The sequence below is a fragment of the Terrapene carolina genome, unplaced genomic scaffold, assembly GCF_002925995.2.
Source record: "Terrapene carolina triunguis isolate 2854851 unplaced genomic scaffold, T_m_triunguis-2.0 Scaffold16, whole genome shotgun sequence".
In the NCBI taxonomy this organism is placed as follows: Eukaryota; Metazoa; Chordata; order Testudines; family Emydidae; genus Terrapene; species Terrapene triunguis.
In genome coordinates, this window is record NW_020664367.1 from 552041 (window position 1) to 568006 (window position 15966).

A 15966-nucleotide genomic window follows, 5' to 3' on the forward strand; every position below is an offset into this window, starting at 1 on the left:
ACAGGATACTGAGCTAGATGAACCATTGGCCTGATCCATTATGGCCATTCTTATGTTCTTATAATGTGAGTAAGATTTCATTTCTCCAATGTGACATTCTACAAGTTAGAGCATGCTAATAGTAAGGCTTGAGACTAAATTCTTTTTTTTTTTTTTTTTTTTTAAAGAAAAAGAATATGGGCCTGGATGCACAAAAGGGGTTAGGGGCTGTGATGTTCAGTGTCACAACTTTCAAGCACCTAGAAAAATCACTGCAATTCACAAATCCTGAGTTAGGCACCTAGGCTCCCAATATAATGAACAGGGACACAGAGATGCCTAAATGTATGTCTACACTGCAAATAAAAACCTGGGGCTGTCCCATGCCAGCTGACTCAGGCTCCCGGGGCTCAGGCAGTTTAATTGCTAGAACCTGAGCTCTCGGACCCTCCCACCTCAGGGTCCCAAAGCTCAGGCTCCAGCCTAAGCCCAGAAGTCTACAATTCAATTAAACAGCCCCTCAGCCTGTGCCCCATGATTCTGAATCAATTAGCATGGGCCAGGCATGGGTGTTTAAATGTGTGTAGACATAGCCTTAGACTGCGATTCACAAAAATCAGCATGCTGGACAGGGAGCCACCTACTCTAGCCAATGGAAGATGCCGATTAGAGGGGTGTTTGCTGAACCCTACTCTCTCACGGAGATCGGTGCCTAAATCTAGTGCAGGGCGGTGCCTATCTCTGCTTGCGATTCTCAACTGTGACTAGTTTTCTGGAGTTATGTGCCTATGCTGATGAAGCTGTTGCACTCTGGATAAAGTCACTGAGTAGCCACACTGGATCTGGAGTCCTCCACATCTTGGATGAGTGCTCTAACCACAAAGCTATAGAATCATTCTCATGCTTGTGCTTGCTCTCTCTCTGTCCCAAATTATTCTTTAATTATTTATCCAAAGTGCAACAGCTTCAACAGGAGACACTGAGGGAGCCCCACATCAGAGTATCCCATAGCTGAATGGTTAGAAATCCCTGCTCAAATTTCTTCTCACCTGCAGGAGGAGCAGCATTTGAATACCTTAACCATTGGAGTAAAAGTTCTGAGGGTGGTCCTTCTCCGCCATCCCCCAAACTATTTTGTGTGAACTCATCTGCGGGATGTGATCTGGTAGGCATGCTCAGAGGTTGTCTACTGGATCAGACTTGCACCCAACTCTGGCCTGGTCTACACTAGGAAATTAGGTTGGTATAATTGCGTCGCTCAAGGGTGTGAAAAGTCCACACCCTTGAGTGACGCAGTTAAATCGACCTAGCCGCGCCCACCCCCCACTCCTCCCCGCCCTCCCAGAGACAGCAGAAGGTCAATGGGAGAATTCTCCCATCAACCCAGCTACCGCTTCTCAGGGAGGTGGAGTACCTACATTGATGGGAGACCCCTTCCCTTCAGCGTAGGTATTGTCTTCACTGAAGCGCTACAGCAGCGCTGCTGTAGCGCTTTAAATGAAGACAAGCCCTTAGGCAACCGAATGCCTATCTTCCTCCGGGTTGCAAATCACTCTGGGGGTTAGGCAGGAGATAGGCATCTGGCGGTGGCCTAAGGGAGGCAGCAGTGTGCATGCACAGAGGCAGAAACATAGGTGCCTGGGAAACTTTTACTGCAAAAACGTAGGCGCCTACAAGGTTTTGTGGGAGTTTTGTGCCTCACGGTGGTCCTGAAACTGGGACTTATGTGCCTAAAACAGGGACTTAGGCACCTAAATCCTTTTGTTCATCCAGGCCTATGTTTCTACCATGATAGCAGTTCTTCTCTGAAAGTAAAGAGTAAGTGCCTCTAAGAATGCATGAAGTTTACAGATTCATGTCCTGTTAGTGCCAACTTTTTAAGTAGTACAGTACTATACCACACCTGCATTGGTGAGCACAGGGAGACTAGGAGCACAGAGGCCAGTCTAATGCCAGAAGCACTGCTACTTTCACAACTGGTGCCTATACATTCATGGACTGTTGTGATAGTCACTGCTTCCTGGTCCTGCTGCTATTATAGTGGGAACCGTTTAATACTTTCCACAAGCAGAATGAAGAGTTCATTTTTAAAAAAAAGTTCATTGGTACATTGTCTTCTCTACCTTAAAAATCCCTAGGATTAATTTTACAGTTACCTTCAAATGACTGCCAAACAAACCGTTTCCAGAGTCAGTAACTTTCAAAAACTGAATTACAGCTTTAAATTCTAAAATTGAGATTTGCATTTAATAAATAAGCAAAACCATAATTGTTCCTATAGTACTTCTTCATCTGCACTGTAGACTTTACAATCATTTCCTTTGCAGAATCTAATTTCATGATACATGTAAAAATGCACTGGTTATGGTTATGATAGTGAAAAGGAAAAAAATCTACACACTAGCATTAACTGGAATCTTCTATAAAACTATTTTAAAATCATATCCTCCTCAACCCTCTTCCTACAACTTCAAAAAGCACACATTTACACAATGGAAGGATTTCTTGCAATACCTTTTGTTTATACTGAAATAAAATGAGAATATCAAGGAAATACATTATTAACTTTACCTGTAATGCACTGAAACTGTCCATCTTCTCTTCTTATTGTAAAAGCCTCCCCTGGATTAACTTGCACCAGAATAACCTTAAAAATAAAAAAGTGTTTGAAACTGTTACATAGGAATGCGTCACATAACCCAGTGCACCCAACAGGCCATCTTTCTTCCATTTAATGTATACATTCCTTTCCATAGCATGCTGCTTGCTACCTTCTTCCCGGACAGAAATGAATTAAGTTAACATAAAGGTACACACATGACTTAAATATAAATCTTTATGTAAAACATTTTGAAAGTTCAAAGATTAAACCAACAAATGGTTGAGGCAATAACTTTACATAATTTACTTTCTGGATTGCTGGTGAAATTTAAAGAGGTACTTCATGTTATATTATTCCAACTACAAATATGACCTATTAACTTGGACATTAATCAAAACATTATAGATAGCTTCATAAAGAAAGCTTATAATTCCTAATATTTGAATATTAATCATAACTGCTTGGCAAATAGCTCTCAGTATGAGGGAAATATTGTGCAATTTCTTTCCTTTCACAGTACTAGTATGTTTGTACTTTCATTAATAGATAAAGCAGTACATAAATAATGACAGAGTAAGAGCATCAGATATGCAGCTTCAAACACTGTATGTATATTTTTAATCATGGAAATCTGTTTATCCTCCTAACATTGCAGAACCAACTTGCTTTTCTATCAATTGTACATTACTTGATAACTGAAATAAACAGAGGAAGACTGATCTGTACCAAAACCAGAAATCTGCAACCTCTTCAGCCTTTTGCGTTTTAATTATTAGCCTGCCTTTCTGTGTGGGAAAGGGCTTTATAATTACTAAAAGAACCTAATTAAAAACAAACAAAAAAAGAACAGAGTGAGTATCCTCCACGATTCCCTATTTGGACAGAATCTTTGTCTTGTTCAGACATTTGGGTCTGTCCAAACATGGTATATATCCTTTTTTTTTTTTCATAGATTCTAGGACTGGAAACGACCTCGAGAGGTCATCGAGTCCAGTCCCCTGCCCGCATGGCAGGACCAAATACTGTCTAGACCATCCCTGATAGACTACAATGCAATATATCTTAATACATATCATCCACCAGTGTCCTGGACATTAAAAATTAACATGCTAAGGAAAATAAATTGGCTTTGTGCTTTTTTATGGTGTACTAAATAAAGGCAGGACAAAAATTTGAAGTGTTTTTCCCCCCCTGCCTGTTTATTCACTTTAGGAATAATAAACCACGATTTCCTGCTTTGCTGGAGGACACCTTGGAAGACCAGAAACAGGAGAAATAACTTTCTCAGCCTTCCATTGAAGAGGCAACGGTACTGAAACTTTCACAAAGATCTTAACTCCCACCTATTTGCTGGGCATTTAAATTAAGGGGTGAATAAACTGAAATCCTTCCCTGCACAATTGCTAAAGGCTCACATTCTTGGTACTTAACAATTCATAATCCTGCCAGTTCTCAAGCAGGGCAGAGTATTCCAAATAAAATAAACAAACTCTGACTTTCTAACTTAAACTAAGAAAAAAGTATTTAAAAACAATTAATAATCCTCCTCTTCCAAAAAGCTCCAAAAAGAAAACACAATTCAGTTCACCTTTTTATTACCTCGTTGAGAAGAAAGACGGTGGGAAGAGACAAAAGCAATTCCTTTCCCGTTTTGCTGATTACCTTTACAAATTAAACAAACAAAATAAAATAAAATAAAAATAAAAATCAGTTTTTAATCTCGATTTAATAGCGACTTGATGGGAGTTACTAAATACTCAGCACTCAAAGTCAGGCCACTTATTTCAGTGCCTATATACTGATTTGGCTTAACTTTAAGCATCCGTTTTTTTAAAAATCCAAGTTCATATTTTCACACACTGTACAACTCTCCATTTGTTACCGGTGTTACTTGCCTTTGAAACACTCCCAGATTGCTGGAACCAAATGGCTACATGTTAGTTTTTTTTAAAAAGTGAATGCCATTTTATCAGTGTAATATGTTAAATCTATGAATGTTTTATATAAAATATACAAATGAAAACAGCACACCGTATTCTAGAACTTTTTTCATGAATGTCTCTGACATATTTTATATTTGAGATGGAGAGCCAAATTCTGCTCTCAGTTAAGTTTATGGAATTATTCCAAATTTATATATATTCAAAAGAGCAGAATTTGGCCTGGAGTGTACAGGTCAGGCATCTAAGTGCCAATTAAATAGAACACCTTGTGTATGTTGCTACACTTGTACAAAAAAAGTGACAAGTAGAAGGAGATCCACTAAAGGGCTCATTGTGATCTACAACCACTGACATATGCAATCAGGGTAAATAATTATTCTCTCCACTAAATTTTTTGCATTGTTAGTTTATAGATTTTAAAATTGTAATTTCAGGGCTTTTCTAAAAACTGCCTAGACAGATGTTTATAAAGCATTTGAATTCCATGGATTATTTTATTTCATCCTAGTGAAGTCTTAGCCCAGAGGTGGGCAAACTACGGCCCGCAGGCCACATCTGGCCCGCAGGACCCTCCTGCCCTGCCCCTGAGCTCCTGGCCCGGGAGGCTAGCCCCCGACCCCTCCCCTGCTGTTCCCCCTCCCCTGCAGCCTCAGCTCACTGCGCCGCCGGTGCAATGCTCTGGGTTGCGGGGCTGCAAGCTCTTGCCAGGCCGCAGCTCTGCAGCTGCGCTGCTCGACCCGGTACTCTGTGCCGCGCGGTGGCGTGGCTGGCTCCTGTCCTGCTGCTTTGGCGGCGCGGCTGAAGCACCACCAGCCGCCGCTGCTCCAAGCAGCGCAGTAAGGGGGCAGGTAGCGGGCGGTTGGCTGGAGGGCAGGAGAGTTCGGGGTGGTGGTCAGGGAGCAGGGGTGTGGATAGGGGTCGGGGCGGTCAGAGGGCAGGGAACAGGGGGGTTGAATGGGGGCAGGAGTCCCGGGGGGGGCAGTCAGGAAGGAGAGGGGGAGTTGGATGGGGCAGTGGGGGGCAGTCAGGAGACAGGAAGAAGGGTGGTTGGATGGGGCAGGGGTCCCCAGGGGGCAGTCAGGAAGGAGGGGGGGTTGGATGGGAAGGCGGGGGGCAGTGAGGGGACAGGGAGGGAGGGATGGATGGGGCAGGGTCCTGGGGGGGCCCCATCAGGGGACAGGGAACAGGGGGGTTGGATGGGGCAGGAGTCCCGGGGAGGCCGTCTGGGGGTGAGAAGCGGGGGGGGGGGTCAGATAGGGGGTGGGGGCCAGGCCACACCAAGCCTGGCTGCTTGGGGAGGTACAGCCTCCCCTAAGCGGCCCTCCATACAATTTTTGCCCACCCCGTCTTAGCCTCTCTACTTCATTCTCACTCCTGCCCCTTAACCTTTCCAGCTTCTCTGACACTATTTTTCATTCTTTGTATAGCCCACTCACCCTCAGCTTTTGTGATAATACTATCTTTGCCTCATTCTCCAATCTCCTACTAACCCTGTGACCACTCTTTCAATGGCTGCTTTTCTGTCTCACTTTTCCAGTGTATAGGGATTACCAAAGAACTATGTTCTTGGGATACTTTTTTCTTCTACACTTTATCATTAGATAACCATATCTGCTCATTTGGATTTAACTACATCTCTATACAGATTACATTAAAAAGCACAAACCAAAAACTAAGTTAAAAGAAAGTTATTGAGGTTGCAAGTCAAGAATTCAAAAGCTTGGAAAAGCCACATTTACAGTTGACTGTGCAACCTTAATTCTGCCCCTTTGTGTGCCAATATGCTCTGAGGGAGGAGTCTTATGGAAAAATAGCATGTTATCAAAGATCATCATAATGCAGAAGGAGGCTGAATTAAGGTTGCAAGGATGACAATAAATCTGGCATTTCCTAACTTCTGAGTATTTGATTTTGTAACCTAAGTAGCGTTCTTTTAACAGTTTTTTTTAAAATGTAATACCCTAGGGTTTTTTTCCCCTAAAGGGAGAAAGGTAAAAACAAATTCTATTATGTGCAACTATATTCCTCCTTCACCCCCCCCCCCCCAAACCCAGAACCTTCAGCATTACTGTATAGACTTCTGCTACTTGAGCTAAAGGACTAACAACATTAGTGGGTATCATGAGAAGATTGTTTTCTTAGATTGGGAAATGGGGTGCTGGGTCTAGTTAGTGGTTGGGGTGGGGGAACTTAGACACATAGAATATCAGAGTTAGAAAGGACCTCAGGAGATCATCTAGTCCAACCCCCTGCTCAAAGCAGGACCAATCCCCAACTATTTTTTTTTGCCCCAGATCCCTAAATAGCCCCCTCAAGGATTGAACTCACAACCCTGGGTTTAGCAGGCCAATGCTCAAACCACTGACCTATCCCTCCCCCCCATGGTGGTTATGGTTTCAGTTTCTCCTCTGCAGCAGGAACTGGAGTTGCTTGCCTGCAAGGCAGGTCAGTATCATTAACCCCATCTTAGAGGCACAAAAAGGTGAAGTGTCTTGTCAGAGGTCACCCAGCAGTGTCAGAGCCAGGATCAGAACCCAGGGCTCTGGTATCCCAGGCTAACTCATGATTCACATTGACCCTCTTGCCTGCAGCTCTGAAGGCAGAATGAGAACTGTCTGGGGTCATCAGAGGCTGGGCCACACACCACTTCCTGCCAGTGAATCGCAGATCTTGTTCCACCCTCCAATGCTACAAGTAGGATGAAGACTCACTGGAACAGATCTGTGGGCCTCCAGTATGGGAGAGAAAGTGACTTTATAACACAAAGCATGGGAGCCCGATATTTGAGACTTTAACTACTATAAATCCTTGTGAAAGAAAAATGGTACTGTTTATATTTTTTAAAATTTCAATTGGAAACAATTTCCCACCCTGCTTTAAAGCTTTGATATTTGTCTCCTTTGCTCAGTGTCCCAGACAAAGTCATGCTACAGCAATATGGCTGCAAACAGAAGTAAGGTCAGACATAGAAATGATATTTACATGCTACAACTATTAGAAAAACTTTATTTACAAAGAGCCTACTGTCTTTTGAACTATCAGGTGAGCAAAAGAGACAATGTTCTTCTACATAGAGTAACTTCTACATATTATAAAATAGTTTTTTAAATAAAACCGTGTACACTTTTTGGTAACTGGGCTGGAGAAAGGGAAGGGGGCGGGGGAATAAGAGAAAGGAGATGCTATGTCTAGGTGAGTTATTGTTTCCTGTTTCAAAAGTATCTATATTCAACTAGCAGACAGATCAAAGTCAGTAAGAGGATTTTCACCATAACCCAGAAAGGAGTGCTAAGTTTTTGCTACCAAACTCATGGAGAGACGCTTGAAGGAAGGGGGAGTAAGGAACAGGAGTTAAAATGGTATGGGTCTTCAAAAAGCATACTTGAACTGTTCCTGTCTAAAACTGGGCAAAAACTAAAGCAATGTAAACCGTACATTTCTTTAAATATTGTATCAAGATTAAAAGCTTTAGGAATGAGTTTTTGTTTCATACAGTCACCAAAGTGAACTTTTATTTTAGATTTAACAAGCAACTATAAAAGCAGGGGAGTAGGGATGAAAAAGAGAACTTGCCTAGAATTGATTTCTGCACCAGCATTTAGTAGGGTTTTGATGATGTTCACATAACCACCAGAAGCAGCTAGACTTTGAGGTGTGTAATCAGAAACGTTCCTGTGCTCTTTGTTTGCCCCTCGAGCTAGCAGCAGCTCCACTACCTCTTAGCTTGGTCTGGCTCTCTCTCCTCTAGCAATGGGAGTTGGGTGAGCTCTGAACTAGCTGGCCGTCTACACTGCAATTTTTTAACCCCACAGTCAGTCAGATGACATGGGCCATCCACGGGTGTTTTACTGCAGCGTGGACATACCCTAATGGTACATCTACACAGCAGTTGGGAAGCGTAATTCTGGGCTCGGGTAGATGTACATGTACTAGCTCTGCTTGAGCTAAAGCCTAAAAACAACAATGTTGCCACAGATTAAAAAACATTTTTAATACCCAACAAATATTTGAAATGTTTTTTCTGACATTCAGAAGTTTAATTTGTGATCCATTTGCTATCATGTCAAGGAACATAAACTGTAACTAAGTGATAAATGCCAGTTTCCTAACAAGACTGAATCATATCACATATTAAAAAGCTCACTGGGTTTTTACTGAAAAAAAAAATGGTTACTGACTTTTCCGTAACTGTTGTTCTTTGAGTTGTGTTGCTCATATCCATTCCCATGTAGATGTGCGCATGCCACGTTCACCATAGCCGGAAGGTTTTTCCCTCAGTGGTATCCGTTGGGTTGGCTCTAGTGTCCCCAGAGTCAAACCCCCATGGCGCTATATATAGGGGCCTGCTGCCCCGCCGCTCCCTCAGTTCCTTCTTGCCAGCAACTCTGACAGAGAGGTAGGAGGGCAGGTTTTGGAATGGACATGAGAAACACATCTCAAAGAACAACAGGTGCGGAAGGTTAGTAACCGTTTTTTCTTCTTTGAGTGCTTGCTCATGTCCATTCCCATGTAGGTGACTCCCAAGCAGATGCAGGAGGTGGGTTCAGAGTTCAACGACAAGCAGACTGTAGCACTGCTCTGCAAAATCCAGAATCATCCCTAGCTTGCTGCATGATGGCGTAGGGTGTTGCGAAGGTGTGGACTGAAGACTACGTTTCCACTCTACAGATATCCTGGATGGGAACCTGTGCCACAAATGTGGCTGAAGACGCTTGCACTCTTGTGGAATGTACCATCAGTGCCAGAGCAGAGACTTTTGCCTGGTCATAGCACATGCGAATAGAAGTAATCCATAAAGAAATTCATTGGGCAGAGACTGGGAGGCCCTTCCTCCTACCAGTTACTGCAACGAAAAGCAGAGTAGTCTTCCTAAACAATTTAGTCCTTTCTATGTAGAAGGCCAGCGCTCGCCTGACATCTAGTGAGTGAAACCTCTGCTCCTAGCTATTGGCATGTGGTTTCGGAAAGAAGACTGTGAGGAAAATGTCCTAGTATTGTGGAACTGCGACATCACCTTAGGGAGGAAGACTAGGTGAGGGCGCAGTTGGACCTTGTCCTTGAAGAAGACTGTGCATTGTGGTTCCAAAGTAAGGGACCTGATTTCTGAGACCCTCCTGGCCAAGGTGATGGCCACGAGGAAGTCCACCTTCCATGACAAGTAAAGCAAAGAGCATGTTGCCAAGGACTCGAACGGGGCTCCCATGAGTCTTGATAGTACCAAGTTAAGGTCCCAAGGTGGGATCAGCTGCCTCACCCGTGGGTACAGCCTGTCCAGTTCCTTAAGAAAACAGCTACAGAGCGCGTTAGCGAAAATGGACCTGCCGCTCACCCCAGGTGAAAAGTCGAGACAGCCATCAGGTGTACTTTAATCAGAGACACCCACATCCCTTGCTGCTTCAGATGTAGCAAATATTCCAGAATACATGGTATTGATGCTCAGATGGATGAGACCCCTTTCTGTACTGACCAGATCGAGAACCTTTTCCATTTTGCCAGGTAAGTGGCCCTGGTGGATGGCTTTCTGCTCCCTAACACAACCTCTTGAACCATCCCCGAGCACATTTACTCCAAAGGATTCAGCCATGGAGCTTCCAGGCTGTGAGATGCGGTGAGCCAGTGCTCATCACAGGAGAGTGGTGAGCCAGTGCTGACACGGCCAGGCCGGCGATATCAGGATCAGGCTCACTCTGTGCCTTTTGACCTTCAGCAGGACCTTGTGTATGAGCGGAATGGGTAGGAATGCATAGAAGAGATGGTCCTTCCAGGAGAGAAGGAACATGTCTGTGAGTGAGCCTGGAATGTGACTCTGCAAGGAGCAGTACTGCAGATACTTCCTGTTGTACTTTGTTACAAACAGGTCTATCTGGGGAGTTCTTCACCGCTGGAAAATGTGCCTCACAACCTCCGGTCGAATGGACCACTCGTGAATGGAGAAGGATCTGCTGAGATGATCCGCTAACACATTCTGGGCCCCTAGAAGATAAGAGGCCTTGAGATGGATCGAGTGGGTTATGCAGAACTCCCACAGGTGGAGGGCTTCCTGGCTGGCATAGGTGAGAGAAGCACGCTCCACCGTCTGTTTATATAGAACATTGCTGTCATGTTGTTTGTAATTGTTGCATCATTGCCGGCTTCCCTTTCAACGGCACCTGCGGTCTCGGTGCTGTAGCCACTCTTGCCCCCAGTGCCGGATCGCACCTGGTTGGTGTTGGCAGTACCAATAGGGATATTAAGTCCCATGCTGCCTGGAACGCCTCATGGCATTGATGGAAGCTCCAGTCTTGCACTGCTGTGGCTCTCCCTCGGAGGAGAGTTCAATGGCACTGTATTTGATGGCCCCCTCACTGGGGCTGGAGTCAACGGCACCAAATTGGCAGGTTTTGAGCCCGAGTGGCCCTGCACGGGTCTCACTCTGCCGGTTTCCTTATGACTGGCGGGCTTTGGAGTAGGGGAGCTTACCCTGTCCATTTTGCGTTGTTTCTTTTGCGGCATCAGTGAATGGGATCGGTGCCATGTGAGCAGACCTCCTCTGCGTGGGCGAACTTTGGTGGGGTCGGGAGTCCCAGGACGCAGATGAGGAGTCCCTCCTTGGTGCCAGAGAGGCCAGGCTGTGGTGCCTCTCTCTCAAAGAAGCCGGTGCTCTCTCAAAGAGGCAGAGGTGCTAGGTGCCAAGTCGGCATGACTTGGCTCCGAGGAAGGGCAAAGAGCCGCCTCCATCAGAAGGAACTTAAGTCTCTGGTCCCCTTCTTTCTGGGTCTGGGGTTTGAAACCTTTACAAATCCTGCAGCAGTCACACAGATGGGATTCACCCAAACACTTGAGGCAAGCCGAGTAGGGGTTGCTAATGGGCATAGGCTTGTGGCAAGCCTCACACGGCTTATACTCCAAAGACCGAGGCATGTCCCGGTGCCAGGGAAGAACCCCATTAAGCTGGGTCCTACTCTATTACTACTAACTACTAACTAGGCTGTAACAACTAACTGCTAAAATTTTAACTATTTACAGGAGAAAAAGACAAAAGTCCACTGGGGAGAGTACTTGCAAAGCAAGGACAAGCAGTTCCAGCGACCATCACAGGCGGAAAGAAGGAAATCAGGGGGTGGCGGGGCAGCAGGTCCTTATATACAGCACCACGAGGGCGTGACTCCAGGGGGCACCAGAGCTGATCTGACAGATGCCACTGAGGGAAAAACCTTATGGTGACAGTGCATGTGGCACGTGCACACCTACATGGGAATGGATATGAGAAAGCACTCGAAGAAGAATCACTGTTCAGACCAGGGATCAGCAACCTTTGGCATGCGGCCCGTCAGGGAAATCTGCCGGCGGGCCGGGACTGTTTGCTTACCTGCAGCGTCCGCAGGTTTGGGCGATCACAGCTACCACTGGCCACGGTTCGCTGTTCCAGGCCAATGGGGGCTGCGGGAAGCGGCAGCCAGCACATCCCTTGGCCCATGCTGCTTCCCGCAGCCCGCATTGGCCTGGAATGGCAAACCGCGGCCAGTGGGAGCTGCGATCGGCTGAACCTGCGGATACTGCAGGTAAACAAACCATCCTGGCCCGCCAGCGGATTTCCCTGATGGGCCATGTGCCAAAGGTTGCCGATCCCTGGTTCAGACTCACGCAGCTGTTCAAAGCAAGTAAAACAGTATTTAACATTAAGACCCAAGGACCACATAGATCACAGAATATGAGGGTTGGAAGGGACCTTAGGAGGTCATCTAGTCCAATCCCCTGCTCAAAGCAGGGCCACTCCCCAGACAGATTTTTACCACAGTTCACTAAATGGGCCCCTCAATCATTGAACTCACAACCCTGGGTTTAGCAGGCCAATGCTCAAACCACTGAGCTATCCCTCCCCATATCGAAACTTCTCTCCCGCTCCCCCAAAAGATCTCAAATATTTAATTTAGACTCATGACACTCCTGTGAGATAGATAAGTATTATCCCCATTTTGCATAAAAGGAAATTAAGATAGTACTAGTGCCCAAAGAGAACACAGTGCTCAAAGTAACACAGGAAGTTTATAGCAGAGTTTAGAATAGAAACTCAGGTCTCCTGACGTGTCTAAACTTCAAGATCATCTCTTTCTTCCTTGCCTGACCCTCAGTAGATCAGTTCTATGCTCCAACAGGGGCTGCATGGGTGTGGTGACACACATGCTAGGATGTCTAATCAGAGTGGGATTGAACATTGAGACCTGAAGTGAAAGAAATGAGCTCAATGCTGTATTGAAGTTAAATACTGGGTTCCATCCTAGATACAGCAGTATTTCATACCTACAAAGAGCATTTACTAGTCTTTAATTTTTTGTCCTCTACCAACATTTCATCACAATATTGTCACAAATAAATTGATGATAGTGGACATACATGCGCACTCCTGGTTGGGAAGGGCTCTCTCAGCCCCTTTAATAGCATCCACGTCAAGGTTCTATGACCAGGTGTTCACTGCTCTCCATCTGATATTAAGCAGTGTCCCACACATAAGACACCAATTTTAAAAATTATAAATTCAAATATTCAAATTCTTTATCTATCACCATTCACCACAGTAAATTACATAGTAATTATAATGTATGTGTAAATGCATGATTTAGTTGGATCTTCTGTGTCAGACCTCTAGTCATAGGTTGAAGAGCAATGCAACAAGTCTGTCCCTCTACTGTGTTAATGTGCCTCAGCTGTAATTTTGAAGACAAAATAATGGCAAATTACTTATCTAGTAATTTGATAACATGCAATCTTAGCTGACTCTCCTTTTAGTCAGGAGTTCTTTGCAACCTCTTAACTTGGTCTTCTCTTCCTAAGGGTGCCTCTCCACTTCAAATTAAGGTGTATTTGTAGCATATGTAGGCATAACTGCACTACTTTTAATTTAGCTTGCAAGGGTAACAAAAGCAGTGAAGATGTGGAAGGAAAGATTTCAGCACTGGCTAGCTGCCTCCAGTACAAGCCCACTGGTGATCCAGGGAATATACTCGGGTTGCTAGCATATACCAGATATGCCTACCATGCTACAATTACACCTTAATTTGTGGTGTAAATGTACCCTCAGTTTGGCCCCAATTCTCAACTCCCTCGTCTAACCCCTCAGCAGATTCCCTGCTTAGCCTTATGTGTCAAATGAACAAAGTGACACTTTGCTACTCAATTCATATTGCATATTTAGATACAAGAAACGTATCACTAACTCATACTGTGACACCTGCTGAGTATCAAACTAGCCCTCATATGGATTAATGCCTAAGATATGGAAAGAGTTTGGCTCAATTTATCTCTCAGCCATGAGATTTCCAAGAATATGCTGCTAAATTCACTTTCAGTTCTGATTTTGCTGATATCAACCTACCATCATAGTTCCAATGGAGAGAGACTCCATCCATTTGGGGAGTTTTACTTAGTTAAAATACAGAAAGGAAGGGACTTTAATAGCCAGGGTTGATTTAAAACACGGCAGATACATTTTGGATGAGTCAGACAACTGGAGATATACAGGAAGACATGTTTCAGATTAGGAGAGCATTAAAAATTCTCCTACATTACTTAAACTCACTAAGTATAGGGTCTCCATTACCCCCCCACCCCCTCCCCAAAAAGGACACCTGAGGGAAAAAGTTTATTTCCTCAAAATCAGGACAAGAAGGAATTGGATGCTTTGGTGACTTTTGGGATGTCCTTGATCTCTGATGGTGCTGTCGTGTTTTTTGTTGATTATTTTTTCCGAGTTTGTTTTTTAAAGCAGGATCTGACCCATAACTCCAATTTGAAAGAGCACTGTAAATATTTCTTGGATGCTTAACCAAATTGGGAGATGAAACAAATGGACCTGAGGGACAAAGTGGACAAAGTAAAACAATGCTGCAAGTGTGAGACTGAGGCTGCAAAGGGAGAAACACACTGCCTAGGGACATCTGCCTAGGTCAGGGTTGTTACCATCTTGACCCAATGAATTGTTGTGGTAAGAAAGGAGCTTTGGAGACCAGAAGCTCCTCCAAGCTCATCATCTGCAGACAGGTCTAGAAGTGACCTAACACAGCATACCATGAATAAAGACTGCCAGAGACAGATGAAAAAAGATCTCTACATAAGAGGCCTTGGTGAAAATATTTACTTCTTCTTACCCAGCATGGCCATGGCATTGTTTTGTAGATAGAATAGTGCAAGTGACAGAAAATGGTGTTGATTCATGCCTTAAAATTCCCTTCCAATGCTCTGTCTTGATGGGCAAAAAGGCTGTGGTTTTTCAAATCTGTTAGCTTAACACAACTAAAAAGTCCCATTAAGATGAAGGCTAACACATTTGTAAGGATGGGGAGCACAGACCACAGCCAGCTTCAAACATGTCAGTCTGCTTCTTAGCCCCGTTAAATCAACTGAGCTAACACAACTGAAAATCACACCCTTGTTGCCAATGAAGACATACACAAAGACGGACTACCTTACCTCAGATATATTGCACTGTAGTTTACATGAAATAAAGGACAAAAACAATATTATGACAGACCCAAATGTCTGAACTAGCTTGATCAAGACAAAGATTCTGTCCAAATAAGGAATCATAGAATATACTCTGTTCTTTTTGTTGTTGTTGTTTTTTAATTTTACCTCAGTATCCACCATACCTACAACAGGACACATTCATTAATAGGCTGCTAGGCTCAGAACACCATCAGCTACTAAAAAGGAAAGAAAGCAACTAGGGCTGTTGATTAATTGCAGTTAACTCATGAGATTAATCACGATTAATTTTTTTGAGTTAAAAAATGAATTGTGATTAATTGCAGTTTTAATTGCACTGTTAAACAATAGAATACCAAATGAAATTTATTAAATATTGTGGACGTTTTTCTACATTTTCAAATATATTGTATTCTGTGTTGTAATTGAAATCAAAGTGTATATTATTTTGATTACAAATATTTGCACTGTAAAAATGATAAACAAAAGAAATAGTATTTTTCAATTCACCTCATACAAGTTATGTAGTGCAATCTGTCTCATGAAAGTGCAATTTACAAATTTTTTTTACATAACTGCACTCAAAAACAAAACAATGTAAAACTTCAGAGCCTACACGTCCACTCAGTCCTCCTTCTTGTTCAGCAAATGGCTAAGACAAATAAGTTTGTTTACATTTACATGCTGCCCTCTTCTTATTTACAATGTCACCAGAAAGTGAGAACAGGCATTCGCATGGCACTTTTGAAGCTGCATTGCAAGGTATTTACGTGTCAGACATCCTAAATATTCATATGCCCCTTCATGCTTCGGCCATCATTCCAGAGGATGTTTCCGTGCTGATGACGCTTGTTAAAAAAATAATGTGGTAATTAAATTTGTGCCTGAACTCCTTGGGGGAGAATTGTATGTCCCCTGCTCTGTTTTACCCGCATTCTGCCATATATTTCATGTTATAGCAGTCTCGGATTATGACCCAGC

General features: G+C 43.8%; 1 protein-coding gene across 1 annotated transcript in view; it reads right to left on the reverse strand.

The window, feature by feature from the left end:
- Nucleotides 1-15966, reverse strand: part of FNDC3A (fibronectin type III domain containing 3A) — a 190622-nt gene that overhangs the window by 117276 nt on the left and 57380 nt on the right. The window contains exon 4 of the mRNA XM_026649376.2: nt 2551-2626. Coding sequence (XP_026505161.1) covers nt 2551-2626 — 76 coding nt within the window. The remainder of the gene's footprint in view (nt 1-2550; nt 2627-15966) is intronic.